Below are 12871 nucleotides of genomic sequence, written 5' to 3'. Positions count from 1 at the left end.
CGCTACTTTTAATTTTACGACTTCCCCTACTTTTTAAAGGTCATATCTTTTTTGCATCTACTCTTAGGGGAGCCCTCAAATGAAGGCTCTCAAATCCATTCCAATAGACATGCCCCCGCACGGAGGAAGGTATCGGTCTGGAGATCAGCCCCGTCGCATCAGCATCAAGGGAGAGGAGTCACGTTGTGTGTTGGGGAGGCGATAAACAGGGGTTAGCCCAGCTGCTTCCCGCAAGTACGAAATGGCGAGCCGTGCCAAGAAGGATGATGGTTTCTAGCATCCCTTGGACCCTGACCCGGCGGACACCACTTCTTCCCCTTTAGATGGACATGGAGATGGAGGGTTGTAGCCTTGTAGGTGGTGGCGATGGAAAAGAGTAGGGCAGCGACACAAAGAGAGAGTCATACAAAAACAAAGCATGTGCTGATGGAGTTGGGTTCGAAATTAAAATGTAGAATAGGGAGCTCCCCTACGTACCCTAGGAGATGGGCGCTAAGGGAGGAGATTTGGGTGCCTCCATGAAGTAGGATCTTAAGTTGGAACCTCGTTGGACTAAGATTTTTTTCTCTCAACCTAAAAAATATAGTAGGGATTCTATTGGAGATGCTCTTAGTCCAACACCACAATGTTCCTTCGTCTATCTGACAAGCTGTCCTATTGCTGGGCCATCCTACAAATTATATAGGTTCACAAAGAAAAAGTAAAACATCCAATTTACCTGCATCAATTATTGCGGTTGTCCGATTTTACCACCTGAACTATAAAACCAGTTTTTTCCCCTGTCCATCAACCTTAGCACCGTTTGTTTTGCACCTTGGGTGATTTTGCTAACGTGGCGCCACGTCAGGAGGGCGGTAAATCAGACTACGTTGAAAGTGCAGGAGGTAAATTGGATTGGGAATATTTTTTTTAAAAAATCCAAAATTCATAAAATAATTTTCAAAAATTATCCAATATTTTATGTGAAAAAATAATGTAATAAAAAACCTAAAGCCTTTCAAGTGTAAAAATACACTGTTCAAAGTCGAGGAAATAAAAAACCAAGTTTTATAGCTCAAAGAGCAAAAACCGACGACAGTTGATTGAGAGGGATAAATTGGATTTTTTTTAAAAGAAAAGTTTTAGACAGATACGGGTGACAATCTGGGCCGTGATCGTCACAAGCCGGCCCAAAAATAAGCGGAGCCACAGGGTGGCTGTGAATCTGTGATCCGCACCGTCGCCGCCGTAGCGAGTGCTATAGACCACAGGGGGGGGGGGGGGGGGGGGGGGGGGGGGGGGGGGGGGGGGGGGGGGGGGGGGGGGGGGGGGGGGGGGGGGCGCCCCGGTCAAACAAGCGAGGCAGGCTCTGGAGGCTCCCCTCCTACCCGTTCGCTCCCCTCGATCCCTTTCGCCGCGCGCGCGAGAGGGGGAGAGGAGATCGAGGAGACAAAAGAAGAGGGTGCTGTGCATGTGATCGGGCGGGTCGACGGCCGGCCGAAGTAACGACGACCGGCGTTCTTCGATTCGGCGGCAATGGGCAAGATCGAGTACGCCGTGGTGGCGCGCGGCGTGGTGGTGCTGGCGGAGCACTACGGCCCGGCGGCGGCGGGCGGCGGGCGGCAACGCGGGCGCCGTGGCGCGGCAGGTCCTCGAGCGCCTCCCCGCCGGCGGCGCCGGTGGCGACGACTGCAACATCTCCTACACGCAGGACCTCCACGTGTTCCACGTCAAGCGCACCGACGGCCTCACCGCGCTCTGCATGGCCGACGACGCCGCCGGGCGTAAGTACTGCATATATGTGCATCCAAATCCATCCATTGTTCAAATTGCCCAGCATTTGAAATTTAGTCCATCCGATCCGATCCAATCGGCAAGATTTCAGCTCGGTCGATCGGTGTAGTATCGTGCAAACTGTTCTCATATAATCGACGCCATTTTTAGTCGTCGCAACCTGCATTTTGATACGATATGCGCGTTTTCAGGGCGTGTTCCCTTCGCGTTCCTGGAGGACATCCACGGGAGGTTCGTCAAGGCGTACGGGCGCACGGCGCTCACCGCGCTCGCGTACGCCATGAACGACGAGTTCTCCCGGGTTCTGGCGCAGCAGATGGACTACTACTCCAACGACGCCAGCGCGGACAGGATAAATCGCATGAGGGGTGAGATCGACCAGGTATATACGTTTTTTCTTCTTCGTCATGATGTAATCATCATCGTCATAAGAAAGAAAAACGAGACAAAACTCAGCTTTAATTTTGGCTCACTAACAACGTCTGTCTTGCCAATGCAAATTGTTTCATCTTTGGCGGCTTAAATTGAATGAAACATGAATTAATTTGCAGGTCCGGAGCGTGATGATAGACAACATCGACAGGGTGCTGGAGAGGGGTGACCGTCTGGAGCTGCTGGTGGACAAGACGGCAACCATGCAGGGGGACACCATGCGCTTCAAGCGCCAAGCTCGCCGCTTCAGGAACACCATGTGGTGGAGGAACGTCAAGCTCACGTACGTTACGTAACAGTACAAATAAGCTTTTCCTGCCAGTGCCATTTTGATTTTGTGTAATATAATCACCTGACGTCCCTGTAATTCCACTAGTCTTTGCAGCGCTGCAGAGATATTCATCCTCTCCGTAATAGTGTACCTCGTGCTCGCCTACATGTGTCACGGCTTCACCCTACCATCCTGCGCTCCGTGATCTCCCCTGTGCGGTGCCGGTGCCGGTGCCGGTGCGGCCCTGCCCTAGCTCTAGCTGCGTCACAACTTCGTTTTCCGGGTTCTATAAGAGCAGCTGCGGTGCTGCAATTTTTTTTCTTGTACCGAGGGAAACAACAGTTCCATCAACCGGTTTTGATTCTGCAACAAGCAATTCTGAAATTTTTTCTTGCATAAAATTCCCTACCAACAATTCAATTCACTGGAGCGAATAGAATTGTGGGTTCTATAAGAGCAGCTGCGGTGCTGCAATTTTTTTTCTTGTACCGAGGGAAACAACAGTTCCAGCAACCGGTTTTGATTCTGCAACAAGCAATTTTGAATTTTTTTTCTTGCATAAAATTCCCTACCAACAATTCAATTCACTGGAGCGAATAGAATTGTGGGGACTTCGTTTCGCATGACGATCGTCTCTCAGGCTTACACTGCAAATATGATTCCCAGGACGCTAATGACACATCTAATATCAGCAACTAGTACATCATACACTGACGTATCTACTGTTCAGGGAGAGGCGGGAGTATGCAACAACGGAGATGCAGATCCAGAATAAACAGCCTGTGCCAGAGTAAATATGCAATCATGGAAGGCCGAGTACTCTCCAGGAAGAGAAAGAAACCAAAACGGCAGGCAGAGGACAAATCATAGGAGCTGGATGCGACTTGGTTAATAATCGATAAATGATATTCTTCAGTCTCATACGGAGTAAGATACAAAAGCAAATCAGGACAGTGCTTGCTTAATACAAATCATAAGTCAGCCTACCCAGACAATGGCAGTGTCACAAACAACTGAACGATCACGAAGGACTGGGTGTTCCCCCTTATGCGTAGTAATTCAAGCTGGACTTCTTCTTTGCCTGCACTTGGATGATCCCCTCGTTGAAATCCTCGTGTGTAACCTCTGTAGCATCTCGGCGTAGAGCAAGCATGCCAGCTTCTACGCAAACAGCCTTTAGCTGAGCACCATTGAAGTCATCAGTTGAACGTGCCAACTCTTCGAAGTTGACGTCTGGATTCACATTCATTTTCCTCGAGTGAATCTACAAAAACATAACATAGAATAACGTTATTTTGGCTATGCAAGAACAAAAACCATATGGAGTCTTTGGAGGAAAACAGTACGGGATAAGAGGTCAGTACTGTGCTACAACAAATTTCAGTGGCCAGAGCCATACCTGCAAGATTCTGGCTCTTGCTTCCTCTGATGGATGAGGGAACTCAATCTTCCGGTCCAGACGACCAGATCTCATCAGAGCAGGATCAAGAATATCAGCACGATTTGTTGCAGCTATCACCTACAAGTCAAGCAACAATCCAACATTCAGTACACCAGATATTAAATAAAACATTGAAAAATATCGGTTCATCTCTCATATCATGATCAATAGAGGTATTTTTTGCGCATTCTCAATCTCCAATTGAACAGAACCTGAGCCGAAGCATCAAGACAGTAATAACTAATAAATTGAAGGTTGAATGCTGACCTTTATCCTCTCATCGCTGCTAAATCCATCAAGCTGGTTCAGCAATTCCAACATAGTCCTTTGCACTTCTCTATCGCCACTAACTTCACTGTTTTATTATGAAACAAAAAAAAAATACAAATTAATTAACTGCAGATAAATAATACATAGTTAGACGCATTTCCAAAAGCACACAGCGATTATCATAGCAAGTTGGCAAAAGATGGGGAAATCGGATGTAGAAAACACAACTACCAACAGCCATTGTTGATAGTGCAAGGAAAATTTGACTACACCAGATATTAACAAGATTCAGTCACTAATCTAATCAAGCCTTTTTTTTCTAAACAAACCTTATGCAAAGCACTCACTATATCTACCTTAAATATTAAAAGGATAGTGGTCAAGGCAATCTAGTCCACACTGAAATAGACTAAACAGAACTAAAAATTGAAATGATGATCAAACTTGTTCACAAACTGATATAATTAAACCAGAACATGTAAATAAACATTGTCGTTATAGGTGAAAAGGTGTTAAAATAGACATTAGACTGAATTACTAACTAAATAGGAGTTGTACCTGTCAAAACGCTTTGTTCCAATGGCATCGATTTCATCAATAAAGATGATGCAGGGGGCTTTCTCCTTAGCAAGCTGAAAAGCATCTCGAACGAGCTTAGCTCCATCACCGATGAACATCTGAAACAATTCACACAGATGTTAAAAGAATATTTAATTCAAATAAACTAAAGAAAACTAAGCAAGAATGAACATGAACTGATAATGGACCCAGCAATATTTCATGTAAATCATCAACCATTATATTGGACAAATACATGAACAATTAAATCGGTACTTAATATAATCATATCCTAATCTGATGCTGATAATCATCCTATAACATCGATTTCCACCCAGCATGCAGATACCAAATAATGTCTAAAGGAATACATCACCAAAAAATAGGAGTTTGCAGTGTAGAATCACACTGCATGAATTCTGTAAACTGCAAGAAGTTGTTTATCAGGCTAACTGTACCCACAAATCATGCAAAAAAAAGTGAAATGCTAAAATGGTTAGGTTAAGGAGCCCTAGCATTTGTATGATACTTTAGTACATTTCAAAAAAAAAATTGGATGTACCAGATATTGATTTCACAGATTTAGTTACCTACCTGGACAAGTTGTGGGCCAGCCAGTTTCAGAAATGTGGCATTAGTCTGTGCAGCACATGCACGAGCCATGAGTGTCTTCCCGGTCCCAGGCGGTCCATACAAAAGAACACCTTTGGGGGGACGAATACCCAGTTTCTGAAATCGGTCCTTGTGTGTCATTGGCAACACTATTGCTTCCACAAGCTCTTGAATCTGTGTAACAACAGAACATCGTATTACTGCTTGGAATGTACAAACTCAGCCATAGTGTCGCTCTAACAGTCCATCAGTTGTAGAAAGCAAATTACCTGTTTCTCGAGTCCTCCAATGTCATTGTAATCCTCTGTAGGCTTCTCATCTACTTCCATTGCCTTAACCCGTGAGTCGTACTCCGAAGGCAATGTGTCTAGTATCAAGTAGCTGTCTTTGTTAACTCCAACTAAATCGCCAGGCTTAAGCTTATCAGGGTCAACTAATCCAATTACAGGAAGGAATATGGTCTGCATTTAACCCAAGAATTAAAAAATGAATCTCTGAGTTCTTCATAATGCACAAAATCAACCAAATACAATGTGATGTGGAACTAAACATATGCATTGTTGAATTACAATATGTGGGATACGGAACAAAAATGTAATCCAAATCTAATAATCAGGAATCAGGATAGCTAGAATCGTTGTTCTTTTAAAGAGGGAGTAGATGTTTATCAGCAGGCAAATAAATTGCATCCAAATTGGCTCCCAATTCCAGCACTCGTTTGACCACTGATGGATAAAGTTTGTAATATGTTAAGGTCTAGGTGGCTACAGAAATTTCAGGCAAGTTTACATACTTGTCTGGTAGATGTTTTCAGAACAACACATTTCCCTTTCCTTTGTGAGTCCAGATCAATGTTAGCACCATCTTCTTCAGCCTCATCCTCAGGGTTCATTTCCAAAATCTGAAACAGTTGAGAAATATATAAGAATTCAGAGCCAATTGTGCCCAACTTGTGTATGCAGCTTTATTACATCTTAAAAACTTGGAATTCTGAAAACCTTAGAACATTATTAGGGACTCAAAGATACACAGGAGTTCATTTTAATTCCACACCAGAAGCCATCAAAATATGTACGCCATCGAAATAAACTAACCAAATCAGTACTGTTGTAACTATGAACTTCTTTCCAGTACTGTTGTAACTATGAACTTCTTCCCAGTACTGTTGTAGCTATGAACTTCTTCCCAGTACTGTTATAACTATGAACTTCTTCCTAGATTGCAGTAGCAGATGGGCTACTGAGACCTAACCAAGCTAGATGCATCCTGGAACTAAACCTGCTGCGTCTAACTAGCGTGTACAAACTAAAATAAAATCATGAAACCTGCTGCGTCTGACTAGTGTGTACAAACTAAAGTAAAATCATGAAAATCCCAACAACAGAACTGAACCAGATCGATAGATAGCCCAAACAAACCTACCCGGTCACTAGAAAGATGAACCATCAACAGCGTCGACCAATTGAGGCGAGAAACAAACCTCGACGATGTTGCCGACGAGGTACGGCAGCTGCTTGTTGAGCTTGATCTTCTCCTGGTTCTCCTTGGTCTTCTCCTTGATAGACTCCAGCTCCAGGTTCGACCGCTGCAGTTCGTCCTATGTACACCCCCACCCACGAAACATCCCAAATCAGTCAGAATACACCCTACACTCTTGCCGACACACAGCGGATCTAGGCTAGGGTTTCCGGACCTTGTGGACGCGGATCTCGTTATCGAGGAGACGGGACGCCCTGATGATCTCCTCCGTGGACATGGAGGCGAGCTGGTCGTCCTCCGCGTCGTCCACGGCCATCGCGGCCGGTGCGGGCGCCGACGACGACATCGCTCGGCTGATCGCGCGGAACGGAGGGGTGCGTGCGGGAGGGGGTTTTGTGGCCGCCGCGCTCGACCTGCTCTGGAAGAAGATGCGGAGCGGTGGCCTCGACTTGTGCTGGAAGACGATGGCCGCGGATGGGCGATGGGCGCTGGCCGAAGCACTGAAGCAGACGTGTGCGCTGTGCTCCGTTCCCGGTTGGCCTGATCCATGGCCCGTTCGGATTAGAGCCCAAGATTGTTTACGGAGAGCACACGGATGCGGCAATGGCCCATACGCAGCCCATCATATGATGTCTGACACTGCAAGCGCAACTGGCAGATTTTTAATGCCGCGTTGAAGTTTGAAGTTTTATTTGCACATTGAAGCTTGAATTCGTTATAAAAAAAGCTTGAATTTTACTGACATTAGACTTCAATTGGCTTAGTGCTTAGTTTGTATATGAAACATGTGTTTTTCCTCCTGACTATCTTTGTTACATTCGAATCTGTCTGGCCGTGAAGAGGCTTTGTATGATTATCAACTTGTATTGTTCAAGTTACGCTTCGTTTTTGTCTGACCTTATGAAACAAGGTCCAAGTAGAATGATTTATTCCATAGTCTGTCATGTCCTCACGAAACAAGGTTAAGTGAGTCCAATGATTTTTCTTTGAGCTTTTTACCCGTACCACCCTAGAAAAAATGGTTCGTTTTGCATGCCTTTTTTTTTTACTTCCTTGTATGGTTCCGAAACGAACTTTTATTTCTTCTATGGCCTTCTGTTCGTTTTTGTCACTTAACGGTGTTAAGTCAAGAATAAAAAGACCGTTTTGCCTCTGTCGTAAAAAAATTGTAGAGTTTTGTTTGATTGTTGTATATTTGGAGTAATATTAAGCAAATAAATTCTCACATAACAGTAGGGAATATTTAAAGTATGTAATACACATAATAGTACATATTTAGAGTAACATTAAGCAAATATGATACATAACAGTATATTGGCCTCGTTCGGCTGGTCTGAAATTTGGCTTGTTCGACTTCTTTTTTCAGTCGGAACAATATTTTTCTCTCACAATATTTTAGCCAGAACAGTATTTTTCAGCCAGTTTCAACTAAGTTTCAGACCAGCGAACAGGGCCATTATGTGCTCTAAAAATTTTCACACATGCATTGCAATTAACCAAGTCTCATATAAATAAGGTCTCACATAAATTCATCATAGTTTCAGTCACACATAAATAAGGTCTCACATAAATAAGGTTACACAAGAGTGCGAATTCAAACATACATTGGTCTCACATACAACTAGCAAATTCAATAGGCATATCACAAATCAAAGACTGAGCCTTCTTTTGCTTCGCGGGCTCATGGCAAGGCTGCTAGGAAGTACTGCCTTGCTTCTTGTACCTATTGATGGGCTATCAAGTTGCACCTTCGGAATGTCTACGACTTTTTCTTTGGAAGGCCTAGCTTCTTCTTGATGGGTGTCCACTTCCTTTTAACTTGAGCAGGTCGATCTTCGCGTGAAGTAATAGAAAGTGATTCGAGCTGATTTGATCCACTTCTTGACCTACAAATGTTATACATTGACAATGGTTTAGATAAGAGGGAAAAAATTGGATTCATGTAACTGAAATTTAGAATTAGAAAACGTACAATTTTGAACGTCCAGAGTTAGAGTTAGTGCGGTTTCCCTTTTTCTTACTTGAAACCTCTAAGCTGTGGCTGTCATGGTAGTCAAATAATGATATTTTCAAAGCAAGATGTAATGATATAGAGAGATTTCAGCAATATATAAATTACCTTTTAGAGACTTCAGGTGTATAATCATCACTTTTTCTCTTTTTAGAAGATGTTGTTTCCAAGTTTTGACTACGGTGACAAATGAGTTAGTACTTAGAATCCATCAGAAGTGCGAAATAACCATGTGAGAAAGGAAGAAATACCAAACCTTGGAGGAAAAGACATGGATGCCACTGGTGCATCTTCCTCTAAAGGCACAATGGAACTTTGGGCTGATTTGGTGTTCCTTGCCCTCTTCTTTGGTTCTCCCCTGAAATAAAAATAGAATCAATGTCATGTACTTTACAAAGGAAAGACATAATGTCGACAAAAGATGCTCGGCAGTCCACCGAGGGGTATCCCGCGATGGTAGATTTGTTGGTGGAGGTGTGCGTAATCAGGAACTGGATGGTGACACAAGGCGCAGAGACAGCGATTTAGACAGATTCAGGCCATCTAATCGACGTAATACCCTACGTCCTGTGTCTTTGGTGTATTGTATTGAATATGAGATGTATATAGATGTCGACTAGAGGACCCTTGCCTCTCCTTATATACTTTGAAGGGATAGGGTTACAAGGAAAGTGTCGGGTCCATAAACCCGGGGTCCCTCGGGACCAGCTTCTGCGCCAAGGCTTGGCCCAAAAGTCTAAAAACAACAGGGCAAGGGGGCGGTCCAGCAACCGATCGGAAGACCAGGCCCAAGAAGAGCAATGCCCGCTCATCGGCTACTTCGGCCCACCTATCCGACTGGATCGCTCGATTCGGGCTCCAGCCGGCCTCCGATCGGAAGGCCTGCCCCCAGCCCTACTTTCGACTCCAACCCCGCGACCGGGGCTCATGGGAACCCTGCTCACTGCTCTTCTCTGACCGACGCACTCAGAGCCAACTGGAGCCATTCGATCGAGGGCGCCCCGTTCGGCAGGAACCAGAAGACGTGCGGAGAAAGGCAAGGCAAGGCTCACAAGTCAAAACCACTATACCAGGGACCATACCCTGCACGAAACGGTACTCTGCAGCCACCATGACACAAACAGTATTGTAGGCGCCGACATCTCCCCCTATAGTATTGTAGGGGCCGCTAAAACTCCCATACAGTAAGCCCCCCGCGTGTCTCTGGACATCGATCGCGGTATGGGCACCAAGATTTGCTGTATCGGGTGAATATAGCGTGACTCCTCACATGCCACTAGGCATCAAATAGTATTTGCAGGTACCGGCATCCATCCTTCCTAAAGAAGATAGCACGACCTCCCATGCGCATCTGACATTCTACAGCGACATCAATAGTGTTGGGGGCGCCTACCATTATCCAATCCTCATCAGCGTGGGCAGCAAGGCTTAAAGACATCCGTACCCTCTCCCTCTCACCTGTAGAGCCATCCCCTTCATCTATAAAAGGGGATGCGCTCCCTCCAACAAGGGGACCGATTCAAGGAGGCCAGAGTTCCTTAGATCGACATCGACACCTCACAACCGCAGAACCACCAAGTTTCGACCGCAAGCACACGCTCGAACACCTAGCTCGTAGCGAAGTTCTTGTCACTCTCGGCCCTTCCAGTCGGAGCCGACCGGACCTCTTGTACACCCCATCTTTCTCCCTCTCGTTTGTAACACCACTGCAAACTTCGAGCACCTGGGCTCAGGAATAAAGTCACCAACCGACCCCGACTAGACGTAGGGTACGTTGTTCGAACCAATATAAATCCTGTGTCATTGAGTGCTAGGCCACCTCCGATCATAACGTACAACAAAACTACAAATATTCACTAGTTGGTCACTTTCTGCACCGACAGTTGGTGCCGTCTGTGGGGAGGACGCTGTACGTTCAACACTTTTTGGTTATCGGATGGCCCACTTTTCCGCCACCCTCGTCCCGATGGGCTCGGGCGATACGATTCGCTTCAGCTCGTTGGAGTTCCCCGCACTCTCGCCCGCCAGGATGCGGGTTCCACCCGTCTTCGTGCTATCCCAGGCCTTCCTCTTCGGAAGCCTGAACTTCATTGCCAACTGACTCGGCGTACTCCACCTCCGTGAGGAGGCTCATGACCCGGCACCTGTCGAAGGGACGTCCTCCATCAACTCTGGGACATGTGACTTTGACGGCGCGTCATCTGCGCTTCATTCTGAGCAAATTCTTTGCTCAAACCCTGCTGTGAGTAATATACACACTGTTATGTACTCACTATTCTCTATCTTCCGCTAATTACCCGGTGGAACCCCGTTGTCCCTAACGCAGCCACCGTACGGCCAGTTCCCCTACGGCCTCGCGTCTTCCACGGACGCATATGCCCTAGGGCTCCGAAGGATGCTCGCGCCGCCCCCTCTCGCATCCGAATTCATGAGAATGGTGAGCTATGCCCCCACCTGTTTCTTCGACCTCATGGATAACGATGGCGAGAGTGACGGCTCCAGCATCAGTGACATGGCACCTAGCCACCGTCCGTCCTGGGAGTGCGCCATGGCGGACCCTCCAGGACACCCACCGACAGAAGCGGAGTTCTCACGGACTCATGCCCCTTCGGGCCCTCATGCAGAGACCCCCGAGCTCACACCTGAGCATGGGGAGGAACTACGACAACGATGGCTGCATCAGCCACCGACTGCACTAGCACGCTTGGCGCACCACGCTGTGCCCCGTGCGCATAGACCGGCGAACGGCGCTCAGGGTCGCGTCCGTCAGCCCCAGCGCAACATCCTAGTTCGGGGAACTAATCCCCCACAGTTCGCTCAGGCCAGTTAAAATGTTGCCACCGCGGCAATGCTCCTGCGCGACCTGTCCGAGCCAAACGACCCTCGCAAATGGGCAATCCACCAGAACCTCCGGGCACTGCTGGAGACTGCCGCTGTTCAACAGGCGAAGTACTCCGTATCACGACGCCGACTCGTGACCTCGCTCCTCGTCCAGGGAATAGGGACACAGCAGATGGGGCACTACACCCTATCACTGCAACAACCACAAAGTGCGGCACAGGAAGCCGCAATGACACCTTACCTCGACTTGACGACCGCCCTGTGCCGACCGCCTATCTACGCGCGGCTCGGGCTAAATCGAGACACGCGTAGCGTCAACCGGAGTCCTAGCCCTAACCGCCTGGGACCACGGACCTTTGTCCAACACCTCCAGCAAGCGTTGTTCCCACCGTGCTTCAACGGAGGCCGCGACAAAGGTAAGGTCAAGCGCTAGGATCAAGACAAGGGCCCCTCCATACAGAGGAAAAAAAATAGAAAGGATCGCCGCCAACCGGCTAACTTCACGTCGGTCGCCGTGGCTGATCACGTGGGCACACAACCCCAGCAAGACCCTCTGGGCCACTTCCATGATCTCATGGAGACCCCATGCATCAACCATGACTACCCCATCAAACACCTCTACAAGGACTGCCAGCTCCTCAAGCGTCTGCTGAGGTAAGCTGGCAGGCCAAAGGAAGAAAAAGGCGAGGATGCAGCAACCAAAGAAAGGGGCGCAGTGGGTAAGGATCCAGACGGCTGAAGTGATCCGACTGAAGGACAATGACGATGACACTCTCTCCGAGGACCTTGGAACAGCTATGTCATTTCTTCTTTTCCTAAGTTTCAGTCTTACCTTTACTTAGCGAACACTCCTATAAAAGCACCCTGACCTAAACACTTTTTGGCTCGGGGCGCTCGGGGGCTCCACTAGGGGGCTCTACTACCCCTCTATTTTTGTTTTTACCTTAAGTACTCTTTTACTTTCATATGGAGAAACTCCTTCCTACCCGAACAAAAGGGTAGTTCGTTCCTTTGATTTACCTTACGTAACTTTGCTTTAGAACATTCTGACTGATCGCACCTCGCCTTTTCCTACGGCTACGACCGGCTGAGCCTTGCGGGCCATGCCCTAGGCTCGCAAAGTTGTATCCTACGGAACAAACAGGTAGGCACGAGAGAGAAAGAAATTTAAAACAAAATTATG

The 12871-nt window shown here is 47.0% G+C and overlaps 1 protein-coding gene and 1 pseudogene across 1 annotated transcript; one reads left to right on the top strand and one right to left on the bottom strand.

Moving 5' to 3' along the window:
- Positions 1–1325: 1325 nt before the first annotated feature.
- Positions 1326–3055, top strand: LOC136464831 (vesicle-associated membrane protein 711-like; annotated as a pseudogene).
- Positions 3056–3345: 290 nt separating this feature from the next.
- LOC136464830 (26S proteasome regulatory subunit 6A homolog) lies at positions 3346–7318 on the bottom strand. Its single transcript, XM_066463775.1, has 9 exons — positions 7051–7318; positions 6838–6954; positions 6151–6258; positions 5627–5818; positions 5340–5531; positions 4746–4864; positions 4185–4272; positions 3876–3995; positions 3346–3740 (listed from the first exon to the last, which is right to left on the bottom strand). The coding sequence occupies exons 1-9, from the start codon at positions 7180–7182 to the stop codon at positions 3522–3524; spliced, it is 1287 nt and encodes a 428-aa protein (XP_066319872.1). The 5' UTR covers positions 7183–7318; the 3' UTR covers positions 3346–3521.
- Positions 7319–12871: the final 5553 nt, after the last annotated feature.

The sequence above is a fragment of the Miscanthus floridulus genome, chromosome 7 (genome assembly GCF_019320115.1).
Source record: "Miscanthus floridulus cultivar M001 chromosome 7, ASM1932011v1, whole genome shotgun sequence".
Classification (NCBI taxonomy): domain Eukaryota; kingdom Viridiplantae; phylum Streptophyta; class Magnoliopsida; order Poales; family Poaceae; genus Miscanthus; species Miscanthus floridulus.
This window is presented reverse-complemented; position numbering and strand designations above follow the sequence as displayed.